This window comes from Rissa tridactyla, chromosome 2, assembly GCF_028500815.1.
Source record: "Rissa tridactyla isolate bRisTri1 chromosome 2, bRisTri1.patW.cur.20221130, whole genome shotgun sequence".
NCBI classification, from domain to species: Eukaryota; Metazoa; Chordata; class Aves; order Charadriiformes; family Laridae; genus Rissa; species Rissa tridactyla.
The window spans coordinates 6,236,549-6,253,741 of NC_071467.1; the positions used below are offsets into that span (position 1 = coordinate 6,236,549).

Genomic DNA, 17,193 nt, shown 5'->3' on the forward strand with positions numbered 1-17,193 from the left:
AGGACCCATATTGCCTTCAGCAACGCGAAGGGGTTGATTGTGGAAGCTGCATGGCAGCTTGCTCCGCAGGGGATAAATGACATCTGCAAGGCAGGGCTGGGCTGGGCTGAGTGGAGGCACTCTGGATGTTGCTTTGTCCTTCAGTGGGATTTGGGAGTGGATGAAATGAACTGTATTCATCACCCACAATTGCCTGTCAGAGGAATCTCTCCGATTGTGTAAATAAATACATATTTTCTCTCTGTCCGGCATGTTTCCCATAGTGGAATTACAAACCAGTAGGCTAGACTGGTTTGTAGGCTAGACCAGTAGGCTAGGCTCCTTGTGGTATGAAGTTCCTCACTCTTGCTTTGCAAAGCTTTTACATACCAAGCTAAACCGAGGCATCTACCTCTACCTCCAGAAGGGCTTGATCCTGGAAAATGCTCCATATTTCCCACCAGGATCATCAGGCACATATAGTTCTGCCAAGTAATGAGGTAATGCTGGATAGAAGTTCAGCACAACGGGCTGGACAGGATAGGTGCCGGTGGGGCTGGACCTAAGACGTCTGACTAGACAAGTGCTCTCAGGGAAGAGGTGAGCTTGGCTAACCCCAGCCTCTCAGCATCAGTAGCTACACATAAAACGACTGTGTATTTCACAGTGACTTTTATTTACCTCAGCGGAAGCGCTGGCTGTATGCAGTGTCCTTGAGCTGGATTCTGACTTGAGCTATTTTAAGAAACAATCCTGACTTTGCTGACAGGGCTTTAAAACCTAAAATATGAATCCACACTCCTTTACTCCTCAGCGTAAAGCCCAGCTGCCTCGCCAGTGTGGAATGGGGTGTGTAGAGATGGGCAGAGTTGGCAATCAGAGAGGTCACATCTCCAGTTACCGTTGTAATGATTGGTTTTTGCCAGATCACTTATTTTTATTTAAAATCGTCAATACAGTGGATCTGGGCTCTACCCCAGGCTTGCGGAGAGCTACCTTGCAGTTTCTCTGGTCAGTTGGGATGCAGCCCTTCCCAGCTCAGCCCATATTCGTTTGCATGGAGCCAGGCGAGCGCAGTGCATGCCCAGTAGCTGTACATGCCCCCCAGGAAATTCAGCCCCCTACTTTTCTGCTTGGCTGAGGGATTTCCAGTCCTTTGCCTCCATGGGAATTGCCAGCACTTTCTTTTAAGGAGGCGACTCGCAGCTTTTTTACAGACCTCATTAATTGAGTGAAGCTTCCTGTGGCTTCATGGGACAGATAAGGGTCCTGCAGACTTCTGGTAATAGGACTTCAGCCCACAGAGGTACCGTAATGGATGATGAGCCCATTAGGGTACACGTACGGGTTACAGGAATGAAATGGCCTCAGTATGTCATCTCTGGTTTTACTGCTTTTACTGCTTGGTGAGGTCTCCAGGGGAGATTGTTCCTAGCTCAGTCTCTTCATCTTAACCATGTGTGGAGTTTTTGGTGTTTGTTTTTTTTTATTGTTGGTTTTTTTTTTTTTCTTTTTCATCAAACTTCGTGGGTAAACTTCATTGCTCACCAAGAAGGATGTATGACCATGCTGGCTATGAGCTGGTAGAAGCAAAGAAGAGGTCTCAAAGTCAGCCTCGTGCTAATCAGTACTGGAGCTTCTGGTTCAGGAAGGTGCCACGGTGGTGTGAGATGGCAAGAAATAGCCACTGGTCAGCGGAGAAAGCTCCCACATAAATATGTGGGACCTGGCAGGTTATTTTAAATGGAATAAATGGGTCCAGAGAAAAAAGGCCGTAAATCCCTCACTGTATATTATAGCAGCGAAAGAAAGCTTGAATTTTTGAGACCAGGTTCTTTAGCCTGTAAAATCCTGCAGCAAATAATCAATCTTTTCCTCCTTTTTTTTTTTTATCGTTAATAAAAGGTTAAAGAGACTTTTTTTGTGGCTGTCATTGCTATGTCACTGACAGAGCTATAGCATTCCCATCTGAACTAACAGTAATCTGCACTTGATAGAAAAAACAGAGGGAGAGCGGGAAAAAAATCAAGCCTTTGAAATATAAAGTATTAGGTAAGAGTTTCATTTTGACTAATTTCCTTCTTCTTGTTTGCTTCAGCTGTCGAAGGTCTCACACTTCTCTGGTTTACCAGACATGATCTCAGCACAGGCCTTGAGTGGGATCAGCACGTCTTCTCATCCAGCCAAACCCAATTTCTCTATCTATAACTTTTGCCGAGTGTTATAACTAGATTTTATGTAATGGTACTGGCTTGGACTTTGATAATTTGGACACCTTGGAGCAGACAAGATCCTGCTTGTGCCTAAACCCAGCTCTCGTTAACCTGTTCGTGAATCTTCCCCGGTGTTTGCCACGTTTGCTTCCATACTTAACGCAGGTTCAGCCACTTTACAGCTTCATCTGCTTTAACAAGTCAAGTCCTCTCTGGCAGAGGGAGGGGACAGTTTTGGCAATGCCTTGCTTAAAGCTGTGGTGACACTAGCCAAGTACAGTCCGGCCAGCCTGCCAGGTCTGTGCTTAACGACTGCTCCAAATGAGACTGTCACTTGGGCTAGAACAAGTGTAGACAGTGATGGGACATGACCAGCCTCCTGGGCACTTGCACTGGGACAAAAAAGCCTCAGTTCTGCTAATAGTTCCTTGCAAGCACATCTTGCATCTTTTTATTTATTTATTTTTTTTAATAAGAAACCTCTATTAATATTAAATGTAGAAATGATTTAGAAATAAAGTCTTGATCTGTTTTGAAGCCTTAGCCACTACAGCCGCCTGATACAGAAGTTAACAAGACAAGAGAGGAAAAAGAAAAGGAAAGTAAGATAAGCAATGAAATAATCAGCTGAATAGGTGATATAATATATCTAAGCAGTTCTCAAGGCCACTTTGCCAGGACCAGGCTGTCTCCACAAGATGTCTCTGAGGGCTGATGCTGTTCAGCTGAGAATCCAGACCATTTGCAGGCTTTGTAGAGCACATAAAATCATGCCATGAGAGTGCTCTCCATTTCAGTTTACCTTCTCCAGGGAGAGAGTCAATGTGTAACCAGCTGAAGAACTGCTGAAACATACCTGTTCCTCTTGCATTTCTCTCACTTATGCTGAAAATAAAGATTGGAGAATGCAGTTCTGATCTGTCTCTTTTCATTTACTCATCAAAATATATAAAATTCCACATCTGTGGTTCATTTATGCTGGGATGCAGCCTTTGCTGCAGCATTTGCACAAGGTATGCCTATACTTCATTCCACCAACACCATGGAGTCGAGACAGAGCTCAATTACCCCGCGCACAACAGGCTGGCAACGACTGCCATTGCCAAAACTTCTGAAATAACCTGTAAAGAAACTTGCAAGGGTCAGTTTGCCTTTGGAGGGCAAGACTGAAAGCAGAAGGATAAAACTTGCTGATGTTTGAGAGCTTGGGATAGAGGAAGACATTGGGGTGTCACTGTGGGTAAGTAGCTGGAAAGTTGGACACTGTTCTGTGTGTCAGGGCTGAAACAATCGAGAAGCCTCAACAGCCTGCTGTGAGCCCAGGAGTGCAAGCTACGTTTCTGAATAACTGATTTTAACTGATTTCTGCATAAATGTGAAACAGTTTTTGATGTTTTACTGTATCTCAATTCCTTGCCAGGGATCTGAAGGAAAACAGGGTCCTCCAGGAATTAAAGGCTATGTAGGCGCACCGGTAAGTCATGGCTCTTATTAATTTTTTGACACTCTAGAAACGTTCTCCACTTTTTCAGAGTGTTCTGCCCACCTATTTTTTCTTTTCTTTTTTTTTTTTATTATTATTATTAAGCAGTATAGGATATATCTGACCACTTACCTGTACCATGTCCAAATAGTGACATTTTCTTGACTTCAATGAGTTTCTTCTGACTTCTTTAAATAAGAACAAAACTGTAGCCAGTGGAGAGATGTCAGTAGAAATTACTTGATTACAGAGATAACAGCTGGTGATTTTGCGGTGCTTTCAGTATAATGCAGTTGCTTTGGTGTGTGTTGATGCACTGTTTGTACGGTTCCCAAAATCTTCATCATAACACCGACCAAAAAATACCACTTCTCAGCAAGTTTCCAATTGAATTTTCAGAACTGTCAGGGAATAGCCTTTGGACACAAGGGATAAACCTGCCTTGAATGAATGGACAGCAAGACCAAAATAAATCAGAGGTAGTTGAGTAAGCATCTTTGTCTTGTGGTCTCACCTTGGTAGTTATGGAGGCAGCCTTTAAGCTGGTGGCTGACTGGATTTTCTGAGGTTTAATGACCCGACTGTACATCAGTGCTCTTTCGTGGCATACCAGACATCCTCATGCACTAAAAGATTTCCCTGTGCCAGCTGAGGACTTGCTTTACAACTCTCTACAAAGAGGCCTGATGTGTTCAAAAGAGCTTGGGCAATGTTGTCTCTGCCCTAGTTCATGCTGTTTTCCTGCATGGTCTAAGACTGACTTGTAGTAGACTTGAAGATGAGGGAATGAACATGGCGGGTGGCATTACCTTCCCATGTGATAGCCTTGCAATATTAATGAGATAAATGGACAAAGCTATAAGGACACTTCCTTCCTGCTCCTTGAGTCACCTTTTTGGGCAAGAAGGAAAGAACTCACATGTAGTGCACCGTTACCGAAGGTTCTGTCCATTTCTGTCATAAGATTGACGTTTGGCTTGGGCTACTGGGGAGGAGCAAGGCAGTAATCTTCTACTTAGTCTACATGAAGGCCTCATAGTTACTCGTGCATTAAAAGAGTCATCTTTTTAAACCTCCTGCCATCTGCTTTTTGGAAGTTGTGGGGTTATTGCTTCACAGTGTGGGAAGCTGTGCAGGGTCAGTTTGGGTCATTGGAGATGGACAGGGCTGTACAGAGTTTGCTTCCAGTCAACCACGGCCTGAAATCTGAAGATCTTAATAACTAACTAAATCACCCTATGTGCCAAATAAGCTCATATATGTAGCTGTCATTTGCTTGGAAGTAAGCCTCCACTATAGTGCAAAGTAAACTGAAGTATAAATACAAATGTATTATTAGATTAAGAAGCATTTTAAGCTTTGGCAGTTTTAGAGAGGTCATTACTGACTGACCATATTTGTCTGCCTGTAGCCATTAGTTGGTTGTCCAGTTGCTACAATAAGGGTGAAATACAAGGTACTTTCTGTGCCAAGGGAAGGTGGAATCCATTCCTGCCCATTGAATTTTTCGCCTGTATTAGTGTCACTGTCCTTCGTCAGACTAAGCCACAGCAAATGGTTCTGGTGTACCTGTCAGGAGTGAATTACGCACTCCAGATGAACACAGGCATTGGATTCACAGTGCAGAAATGTGGTTGGGCCTCCAGGACAGGCATTATCTAGCACTTGCCAGCTCTCAGAGGTACCTGCCGTCTGCCTAGCCACCACATCCAAAACCACCAGGAACGGGCATTCTTCCTTGTTTATGCGATTGGTTTTTCTATCAGTATTGTCCCCTACCTAAGTCCTCATTGTTTATGAGCAACATGAAAAATGCAGAGCGTTGGTTGTTTTCCAGACCATCTGCAGCTGTGGTGTGTTCCCTGTCCCTCCACACTGCTGTTGGCAGGAGGGTCGTGTGTCTGCAGGCAATATAATATTACAGACGTTCTCGGGCCCACAGGTCATCCCTGCTCTGTGAGTCTGCTTAGACCACGCTTGTGGCCGACTTTGAGGACTGGCAACACGGAAAATGTCCTTGAGGTTCACTTGAATGGATTGTGCAGAAGTGCACAGTGATTTCGTGACTAATTAGAGGAGATAACTATGCCTCTACTTGGACTGAGCTTTATAATCTCTTCTTCTTTTTATTTTTAGGGTCTACAAGGAGAAAGAGGAGAAAAGGGAACACGAGGAGACAAGGTATTCCTGCTGCATGCCAGAACAAGCCAGGCTGCTCCTTGCCTTTCCCCTTTAGGTGGGGTGGGCTGCCAGGCCAGCAGCTCTGGAGGGTGATTGGTGATGGAGTTCCTTCACTGTGCTGCACCTCCTGGTGCTGTCTGGGAATGACCTCCCATGGGAGCGCAGGAGGGCTTTGTGGATCTCAGCTGTCCACTAAGCACACATTTAGGGACTTCTTGTCTGTGTGTAGCCAGGGATAGAGCAGAGAGAGGAGGAGTGGACTAAAGGTATGAGATCTAGTGGGGTGTCCACATTGCGTGCTTTGAGAGCTGTGAATGATCACTTACTGCTGATGACCACATCTGCATCCAGCATATCCTCCACTCACTGCAGCTGCTCAGATTATCCAACTTCCTGTGTTTCTGTCTTCCCCCGTCACCATAAGCTCAGTAGTAGTGTGTACCAGGTAGTTTCTGTGTTAAAGGCATCATCTGGCTGGTGCTGTTTCCCAGTTCTCTGCTCTCTCCTGTCTGGAAATAGCTGTTTTACAGGACACTTTGGGATTTGAACCGTGTTTATGGTTCAAGAAAAAGAGACCAAGTGCCTATTATACCTGGAATAATCATTTAAAAGGAGTGCTGGGCAGACACAAAGTCTTTATTCTTTGAGTTTGCTTGTATTTGGAGACACTTCAGATGTGCACACACTTCTGCTCCAGACCTGCCAGGAGGTGTTTGGGGCTCCCCAGAAATGCCATCAAAATTGTGTTTTGCCGTCCCTGCCAGCTCCTGCACCCCAGCAAACAGCTAGAGATGGAGCATCCCCAGATTCTCAGTCGGACCTGTCACCCCTTTTCTCATGCAGGCAAAACAGACAGCAGGACCCTTCTTGCCAGCTGTGAGTGGCTTGCAGCCCTGAGCAATGTCCTGCCTTGCTTATGTCTCAAACTGGTCTTGAGACAGGAATATCTCACTGCCGGTCTGTCAGTTTTGCCTGTGTTCAAGCTGTCCTTAGTGGTATCTGGCTATATGTGTTTGTGCAAAGGAAGGAGTTAGCTTGTTTGCACAGGCTTGTTCCCATTTCTCACTCTCCATCTCCTTCTGGAGAAGAGACCCAGAGATTTACACCAAGCTTTTGCCTACTGGGGAAAAGGATCAATAGACCCTTAGTGAGAGATATTGTGTTGCTTTGCCATATGTTAAGGTGTCCCTTCCCATTGTCCATTTTGTTGTTTAGGATGAAGTAGCACCTACCATGTTTTGTGTTATCTATCCTCATTGCTGCAGCTACAGCAAAAGGCTGGATAGTACTTTATCTTCCTCGTGCTTTCGCCTCAGCCCTTTGCAGGACTGGTTCAGTGTGTTGTGTCTAGCCAGTGCCTCCGCTGCTTTTCCGGAGGCGAGGTTGTCTAATCTGCTGGAATATTTGGCTTCCGGAAGAAAATCCATCTTTCTGACATCAACGTGATGGGAAAGGAAGCTGGAGCTGTGTGTGGGCAGGCAGCTGACTAAGCTAGAGGAAGATTAAAGTGGGGAAGAAATGAATTAGATTTTGTTTCATTAAAAGGATATGCACAATTAGAGCTGCCTTTTTTTTTTTTCAGTGTGTGGTTTTTTGTTTTGTTTTGTTTGGGTTTTATTTTCTTTTTTTTTTTTTTTCCTTTTTCTGGAGCAACCAGATATCTGCTACAACACTTGTACTTTGATTTTTTCCAGGCTTTAATACTGGTCTCAGAGCATCCACTGCCATCGCTTTAACTTCTACCAGTCAGTACTACTGTGAAAGCAGTGGGCGTAAATTCGGCGGGCCAAATATTTTCTTGTCTGCTCCTCAGTCTGTAACTTGAATACTGACACCTACGCAACCTGTCTTTCTTTGTGCCTGAGGAGGAAAGTGTTTATTATATCAGACGAGAGCACTAGCCCAAGCACTGAGTATTGGTCTTTCGAATCTGCACCCTCATATCAAAAAAAAAGGCTAAATATCCCATAATATTGGGGATATCTTGCTGCTATATTCTTATATCCCAAGACCTTAGATGTGAATATCGAGGTTTTATAGTGAGGTTCCCAAATCTAGTCTTATTGGTTACGCCTGGACTTTAGGAGAGCCACTGCACAATATGAGTGATATCTCATGTCCTTCTGCGTCCAGTGGGCTTGCTGTAGACCCCAGGAATGACTCTGCAGACATAAGCGTGATGCACTTCCCTGTTATCCTAAGCCATATATGCATGTGATACTCGGCATGTTAATTTAGGCAGTTCAACGTGACGTGGGACATTGCTTTTGCTGCATAAGCACGTGTCCACCCAGTAAATCCTTGCCTGTTGTATTGGAGAAAAGCTCATGTGGGGAGGCAGTGGGGCTGGTCTGCTGCTACCAGGTCCCTCTGTGCAGCAGGTTTGCTCTCCTCCAGGCTTTCCCAGGGCCCTGCAGACTTTTGGGAAATAATTTTTCCAACAAATCATTACACTTGCTAACTGGTAGAGGTCAGAAAACGGCACTAAAGTTTGTGTGGAATTGGGATTTCCTCCAGTTGCTTGTGACTCTTCACCATTTTGTTCCATTGGTTAAAGCAGAAAAACTAGTAGACCAGAGGGGAAGGAAATGGAGTCTTGAAATGAAAACTTGAGAATAAAACTTTTATTGTGTTTTTCATTTCTTTTGGAAAAAAACCCTTTCTCTAGCCTTTTTTTAAGGAATGGGAAAAAATATTTGTAATGACAGATTGTTTTGAAGAAACAACTGAAAGCACAATGGTTTGGATTGTTTTCAAACAGCTTTATTGTATACATTTGTATAAATAATACATTTGCCTTTCCCAGCCCCATTACTAGCAGTAAGAACATTGACACTTTTCTGTTTTGGCAGCTAAACCAGGATGTGTGAAGTACTCGTTGCTTTAGTGCATTGATATTAAAAATTCTCCTGAGAATACATTGCACATTTTGTCAGCAATCCACCAGACTGTCGCTTACTGAAAGTCTCAAATTCGGGGTACTCATAGTTCAGTCAGTGCAAAGGAAACCATGAACGTGGAAGCTATTGCCCCAAAAGCGAGTAGATCTGGGTGTCTGATGTGGGTTTTCAGCTGCTTTCTGTAGTGTACAGGTCTCTCTAATTTCATTCCTTGGATGCATCATTTTGAAATAGCATTTTGGTTACAAGACTGATTGACTTTCTAAAAGGGAAAAAAATAAATAAATTGATTTGCAAATCTGTTTCTGACTTGCTGAATCAATGTTGTTTTCAAAAGAAACATTAAATCCAATGCCGTGAGGATGGGTTTGTGGATAATAACAAAGGTCTAACAGGGTTCCTGTGGGATAATAATTAGAATTAAAATGTCTGAAACATTAAAAAAAATAGAGTAAAACTAATATTTTGCTGTCACCCCTTGCGCTTGTAGAATTTGTTTTTACATGAACTTTTATGTTAACAGTAGCAGTGTGTGCGTGTATTTGGTAATTTTTATTCAGCTGTATATGCAGGTCCAAGCAAAATCAGTGTTTCTTTTTACAGAGTTTTCAGCATTTACACAGTAAGACAAGGTTCCTATTTCGAAGAGTTTTAAACTAAAGAGGCTGGAATGAGTAAGGGCCACAATCTATAAGAGAAAAGTGAAGTTCAGCAAGAGTATGTCGTTGATTTAATCATCGTCTCTATCAAGGGCCTGGGTTATACAATACCGAATGTGTTAGGTTTGAATGTGGAAGTATGGTGGAGGTCAGGGTCAGAATTCAGTACAGGCTGGGGAATGATGTGACAGGGAATCATAGAATCTTCACGGTTGGAAAGGACCTTTGAGATCATCGAGTCCAACGATACACATGCACACACACACACACAAAAAAAAACAAACTAAAAAAAAAAAACAACCCCCAACAACCTACAATCTCTGCCCTTCAGAGCATGCCCTGAAGTGCCACATCTAGATGTTTCTTAAACACCTCTAGGGATGGTGACTCAACCACCTCCCTGGGCAGGCTGTTCCAGTGCCTGACCACTCTTTCAGTAAAGTCATTCTTCCTAATATCTAATCTAAACCTCCCCTGCCGCAGCTTCAGACCATTTCCTCTGGTCCTGTCATTATTCCCCTGGGAGAAGAGGCCAACACCCACCTCTCTCCAACCTCCTTTCAGGGAGTTGTAGAGGGCAATGAGGTGTCCCCTCAGCCTCCTCTTCTCCAAGCTAAACATGCCCAGCTCCCTCAGCCTCTCCTCATATGACCTGGTCTCCAGACCCCTCACCAGCCTGGAAGCTCTCCTCTGGACACGCTCCAGCACTTCAATGTCCCTCTTGTACAGAGGGGCCCAGAACTGAACACAGCACTCGAGGTGAGGCCTCACCAGTGCCGAGTACAGAGGCACGATCACTTCCCTGCTCCTGCTGGCCACGCTATTCCTGATACAAGCCAGAATGCTGTTGGCCTTCTTGGCCACCTGGGCACACTGCTGGCTCATGTTAAGCTGGCCGTCCACCAGCGCCCCCAGGTCCTTTTCTGCTGGGCAGCTTTCCAGCCACTCTGCCCCAAGCCTGTAGCGCTGCTTGGGGCTGTTGTGACCAAAATGCAGGACCCGGCACTTGGCCTTATTAAACCTCATAGAGTTGGCGTTGGCCCATTGATCCAGCCTGTCCAGGTCCCTCTGTAGGCCCTTCCTACCCTCAAGCAGATCAACACTCCCACCTAGTTTGGTGTCATCTGCAAACTTACTGAGGGTGCACTCAATCCCCTCATCCACATCATTGATAAAGATATTAAACAAAACCGAGAGAGCAGCCCTGTGGAAAAGGTCTTGGGGGTGCTGGTGGATGAAAAGCTGGATATGAGCCAACAATGTGTGCTTGCAGCCCAGAAGGCCAATCGCATCCTGGTCTGCATCAAAAGAAGTGTGGCCAGCAGATCCAGAGAGGTGATTCTCCCCCCCTATTCTGCTCTCATGACACCCCACCCAGAGTACTGTGTCCAGCTCTGGAGCCCTCACCACAAGAAGGACATTGACCTGTTGGAGCAGGTCCAGTGGAGGGCCACGAAGATGATCAGAGGGCTGGAGCACCTCTGCTGTGAGGACAGGCTGAGAGAGTTGGGGGTGTTCAGTCTGGAGAAGAGAAGGCTCCGGGGAGACCTTAGAGCCCCTTCCAGTACCTGAAGGGGGCCTACAAGAAATCTGGGGAGGGGCTGTTTGCAAAGGCATGTAGCGATAGGACGAGGGACAATGGTTTTAAACTAGAGCAGAGCAGGTTTAGATTAGACATTAGGAAGAAGTTCTTTCCAATGAGGGTGGTGAGACACTGGAACAGGTTGCCCGGAGAAGTGGTGGAGGCCCCATCCCTGGAGACATTCAAGGCCAGGCTGGATGAGGCTCTGAGCAACCTGGTCTAGTTAAAGATGTCCCTGCTTACTGCAGGGGGGTTGGACTAGGTGACCTTTAAGGGTCCCTTCCAACCCAACACATTCTATGATTCTATGATTTTATGAATTCAAAATGATCTTGAAAACAAAATCCCCCAAAGCAGAAGATGGCATTGAGAAGGGGAGCTGCAGGATGCTTCATATGCGTAGGACACCAAATTACACACTGCTGCGTGTTGGGAACAACCAATTAAGAAGCTGTCCTGCAGAAGGGAATTTGGGTAAAGTAAACATTATCCTGTGGCTTAAACAGAAGAATACTCTATAAAACATGAAATAATCTTTCTGCCTAAAATTAGGCTCAGCTGTGTCCAGCTTTGGGCACCTAGCTACAGTGGCAACATGGAAAAATTGGACAGTGCACAAATGAGAGCAACATAAATGATCAGAGGACTGAAAAACATGCCCATGAAGAAAATTTGAAAATATTGAGGTTTTTTAGTCTAGAAAAGTTTGAAGGAAGAGTTTTGTAAGTCTTCAGATACATAAAAGGCTGTTGTAAAGATGAAAGGGACAGTCTGTTCTCTGTGGGGGGTTAGGGAAAGACATACCAGTCTGAAACTGTAGCAAGAAAAAGTCAGGTTTAGGTACAGGGTCAAAAAACATATCTTCAGGTATTAAAAATAAAGTAGTGGAATAAATCGCCTGTGGACTTTGTGGACTATCCGTCTCTGAAAACATATAGGAATAGATTAATTGTTCCCCCAGGTTACGGAAAGCAAAGGTGAAAAATGAAAGGTTTTTCTTAACTGGGTAAAAATGAGCTGTTGCTGGATAGTGGATTCATTATTTTTGTAAGAGCTATTCTGGGCTGATATTCTCCGGGTGCACTTTGTCCAGTTTACGTGAAGCTGCCTCAGCAGGCAAAGGAAGGATGCCTACGTGGAAAGCTGGCACACAACCACTTCTCATCTCTAAATTCACATCCCCGGTATTTGGTGCTAAGTTTTCTAGATAGACAAGTGCTAAAAGTTAGCAAAGTTCAAGAGAACAAAAGTTTCCTACTGACTACACGTGGTTCACCTCCTTGTTGCTGGATGGAGGCTCCCAGCAACTTGTAGTACAGATATGGGGACTTTAGCCATTTTTTATATTGGGCTGGGTTGAATTTCTCTCCTTATTCCTTACTTTTTGAGTGCATAACATGGATATCTCTTGAAGAATGGTGACTTAAACACCACAGATTTGAGTTATCATGATTCTTTCTCTTCTTTCTCCAGGGAGAACGAGGCCTAGATGGGTTCCCTGGAAAGCCAGGTGTGGAGGGGAAACAGGTATGTGGTAAATACTCAGTGGCTGCAGGCTTTTTTAGGAACGAATGGAAGTTGGTTCTGAGACTGGGTCTTATCCGGGGTGGCTGCTGAGTCATGGCAGGACCCCTCTGCATCGGCAGTTTTTGTACTACTTATTCTAAGGACCATTCTTGGCACAGTTTTCCTTTTTTGTTTGTGTGGTTTTAGAATTAAATTGTAACGCAACATACACTTAAAAGAAATTCCAGTCCTCTAAGCATGATAGGTTAGATGTTTGTCTTAGTTTTCATTAAAGACATAAGGAAGAACATATAAAAAAAGAAGTTGTTTAAGCCTGATTTTTATAAAGTTGTTTTTTTCCCTCCTACAACATGAAAGGGGGAGAACTGGATTTAATATATTTGGTTTGTTTTCAATAAGGAAGGCTTGGAAGTATTTACATTTTTAAGACAAGATGAAAACAGAAAATGGTCTGAAAGACCAGTACATTCCTGCTGATTAGACAGATAATGCTTTGTCTAAAACTGTGATCTGCAGATCCCACAAGACTTTTTTCATTGCTCAGGGTATGATACCTAATGAGAGGCATCCTTTACTGCCAAGGATCTTCTGGTCTGAACAGCAAAGGACAGAGTGAGAAGCAGAGGCTAAGAAGTGATTTGCCAAAAGCCGCGCAGCTAATCATTGTCACCCTTGAGCCTGAAGCCTCCAGGCTGCTACGTCTGCATCCTATTCACTAACCCTTGTTGTTCCCCTCGCTGGAAAGCATCAGGAAATTCCATCTCAACATGAGGAAAAGCTTCTTTGCTTTGAGAGTAACAGAGCCCTGGCACAGGCTGCCCAGAGAGGTGGTGGAGTCTCCATCTCTGGAGACATTCAAAACCTGCCTGGACGTGTTCCTGTGCAACCTGCTCTGGGTGACCCTGCTCTGGCAGGGGGTTGGACTAGATGATCCCCGAAGGTCTCTTCCAACCCCTGCCGTCCTGTCACTCTGTGAGTCGGAGGCACGTTTTTGCAGTTGCAGAGGTGGAGGAGCTGCACACCAAACCATCAGGACAGTTTGTCTTCAGGTGGTTGATCCTGCTGCTCACACAGACAAAGCGGCTGCTGGGGTCTCACCTGAACATGCTTTACAAGCACGGCAGCCCCAAGCTGCCCGAGTGCCTTGATCTTGCTCTTTTAGCAGCCAGAGTTTCAATTTGATTTTCTTGGGAGGTATTTTTGTCATGTCAGACATGTCTTTTGAATTTAGATGGGGAGGTATAGTGTCATTAGCAATCTTAATCATTGTTAAATCTACACCTTCGTCTCCGTGAGGTGATAAAGATTATTGCGCTAAATTTTTCTCTGCTTGTCCACAGGGGATTTGACAGTTAATGATTGCTTTCTCTCTCCTCTGCTCCTCAGCCACCATTTACCCTATACTGGGAAGTATTTGTCTAGTTCGTGTATATCACCATCCTGATAAGATGGAAATGTTTTCCGCTGCTCTATGCAGCACTGGAATCACAGTGAACTATGTCCACTATGCCCATTACATTGTTTACGGGAACTGGTTTATAGTTGCAACAAATGTGGACGACGTGAGAAATTGCAGAGGCGTGTAAAGGCGGATGCTGATTGCTTACTACTTCTAGGGGACAATTTCTCCAAGTGACACCCTATTACAGAAGTTGGGTTTTTCTGAAGTTTTTTTTTTTTGCCTTTTTTCATGTCTAGACACCTAGCAGCGGGCAAATCTTCATGCCTGAATTTTATCCTAAATTTTGTGTTTGACACTGAGGTACTCCCTGAACTGCAATTCCTCTGAACCAGCTGAAACTGGATGATTGCTGTTATCGTGGCTGCTGTGGCATCTCCATCCTTATTCCCCTTCCTCCCTACGTAGCAGAGCCACAGCCACCTTCTGTGTTGTATTAACTCCTGCCCTAGTGCAATGGGATATAACTGTTTATGCTGCCGATAGCCAAACCTCCAGCCTTATGTTTCTTCCGTACTTTAAGGGAATTGCAATTGATGACCTGCAGTATGGAAAAAAAATATTTTTTTTCTCTCCATTTTACCTGTTTATAGGGTCCTGCTGGCAGCCCGGGCCCTCCAGGGGCCAGTGGGACCAAAGGAGAAAAGGTGAGTTGGGATGGGATGCATGGGAAGGGTTTGGGCACACATTTTTTAATTCTGCCTTGGGCCCCTAGTGCTGGAAATATCAGGGCTGTTGGCCTAATATTTCTCTCATTTGCGTACAAGTGAAGCTTATATTCATTTAAATGTTTCACTTTTCCGACGTTGTTTCAGTCTGAAATGGGTGCGAGTGTTAAATCGTGTCTGGTTATAGCTCCTCCGCTCTCAGTTTAACCCTCATAGAAGGAAGGAGAGAGTAGTTTGGCTCAGGAAATCTTCCTCACCTAAGAAAAGTGGGTAGAAATGTCAATATGTTTGTGTAGATGACAATTTTCTGAGCCAGAAGATGTAGAATGGATTCAGAAAGTGCCAATCAAATGAGCCCAGCTCTCTTACATGCAAAATAATTATTTACTGCCCTCAGCAGCAAATTTGGCCTCATTATTTTAGAGAGTTAGTGTTTCCAGGGCAGCCTTGTGTTTCCCGCTCTGCTAGAGGTGACATTGTGATTTTGGTATTTGCCACCCAGTGCTTTGGCATGAGTGGGAAGGCATGCCCAATTCTGGATTTTTTTTCTCCTTTTCTCCTCCTTATCTAAGAATCAAAGATCAGAAGCAAATCTCTCTATTTCCCATTACTTTTCTACTCAGATTGAACAGCTCTGGCTCCTACAGGTGCAGGGCACATCCACTGAGGTGGTAAGAGACAAGATCTTTGTGATCCAGCACGTGTGCAGTAGAGAGCAGTCTTGAGTTCATAACACTTCATCCATATCTCTCAAGTTGCTGCATTTGGTGCTTCCAGAAGATGTTGAGCTTCTTGCTCCATTACTTTCAGCACAGCCGATATGTGTCCCTTCTGGCATAAATATAGTTACAATAAATAATACAATAAATAAATAAAAATTACAATAAAATAACAAATAGTGATTAACCTTGTCTTAAGAGGAAAGAGCATGAAAGATATGCTGGGTTATTCAGAGACCTACAAAAGTAATTAATTAATAGGGTGCAAAAGGAAGCTATATGACAATTTTTGTATTAATCTGTACCTAAAATAAAGGATATACCTTCTGGATGCTTAGTCTTAAAGCATAATAAATGGTGGACACTGCTGGAGAAAAATGGGCTGGAACAAATGGATAGCCGAGACACAAATAAATCACGTAAAGAGGGTGTAGCATCTCAGTGTCCTGCAAACACTTATAGCTTGATTCTGCTTTAGAAAATGACTTGGGGAAAATGGTACCATTTCTCACTTTTTATCTTTTTGCAAAGTTTTTTTTTCTCATTAACAAACAAAAGCATTTTGGCCCCTTAAATATCCATCCTGCAGAGTCTGTTAGGGATCTGAGCATCAATCAGGTTTATTAGTGTGGTATGTGTACACCAATTATAAGATTTTTGAATCTCAAATTTAATGTTATGGTGCATCCAGTGCATCACTCATTTTAAGTCACTAAATGTCATTAAAATCAATGTAGAACATCATAGTAACACAAAACACAACCAGTTCCTGCATGTATTCGTCTGCAGGGCAGAGAAAAGAGAGTTAATTGGGATTGCATGTTCATATTTATTACTTATGGCATGCTATTGAAAATAAGAATGTACAACAGCAGCTGGAAAACATCCTCAGAGGTTTGCTTTTCTTTTGTGTTATGTTATGTATTGCGCTATGTTGTGTTCTGTGTTATGCTATGGTTTTGTTTTTTTTCTTTCATGTTTCCCTGCAGGGTGAACCAGGACTTCCAGGATTGCCTGGCTTTTCAGTAAGATATTTTTTTTTTAGCTTTCTCAAACATTGTTTCGCAAGTTTCTCATGCATTATTGAATGAGACGAGAAGGTGGAATTTGGGGGTGGGAGGACTTTACTAAATGGGAGATGTTCTTAAAAGTTTTTTCAAAAAAAAGAGTAAAGTTTAAGGCAGTGAAGATTTTGGAAGAAGGCAGGTGATGGATTCTAACAAGGAGATGCACTGCCACAATTCTGGGAAATTTTGAAATGTGAAGATCAGGGCTGTTGTTGTTTAACCCCAGCTGGCAACCCAGCCCCACAGGGCCGCTTGCTCAGTCCCTGATGGTGGGATGGGCGAGAGAATCAGAAGAGTAAAAGTGAGAAAGCTTGTGGGTTGAGATAAAGACAGTTTAATAAGTAAAGGAAAAGCTGTGCACGCAAGCAAAGCAAAACAAGGAATTCTTTCCTTCCCCTCGGCAGGCAGGCGTTCAGCCATCTCCAGGAAAGCGGGGCTCCATCACATGTAATGGTTACTTGGGAAGATGAATGTCATAACTCTGAACGTTCCCCCTTCCTCCTTCTTCCACCAGCTTTATATGCTGAGCATGACAACACACGGTATGGAACATCCCTTTGGTCAGTTGGGGTCAGCTGTCCCGGCTGTGTCCCCTCCCAACTTCTTGTGCACCCCCAGCCTACTTGCTGGCGGGGCGGTGTGAGAAGCTGAAAAGTCCTTGACTTAGTGTAAGCACTGCTTAGCAGCAACTAAAACATCAGTGTGTTGTCAACATTATTCTCATCCTAAATCCAAAACGCAGCTCTTTGCCAGCGA

At 44.0% G+C, this 17,193-nt stretch overlaps 1 protein-coding gene across 2 annotated transcripts in view; it reads left to right on the forward strand.

The window, feature by feature from the left end:
* Positions 1 to 17,193, forward strand: part of COL22A1 (collagen type XXII alpha 1 chain) — a 252,829-nt gene that overhangs the window by 140,407 nt on the left and 95,229 nt on the right. For both annotated transcript variants that reach the window (XM_054193253.1, XM_054193252.1), the window contains exons 16-20: positions 3,613 to 3,666; positions 5,812 to 5,856; positions 12,471 to 12,524; positions 14,577 to 14,630; positions 16,360 to 16,395. In XM_054193253.1, coding sequence (XP_054049228.1) covers positions 3,613 to 3,666; positions 5,812 to 5,856; positions 12,471 to 12,524; positions 14,577 to 14,630; positions 16,360 to 16,395 — 243 coding nt within the window. The remainder of the gene's footprint in view (positions 1 to 3,612; positions 3,667 to 5,811; positions 5,857 to 12,470; positions 12,525 to 14,576; positions 14,631 to 16,359; positions 16,396 to 17,193) is intronic.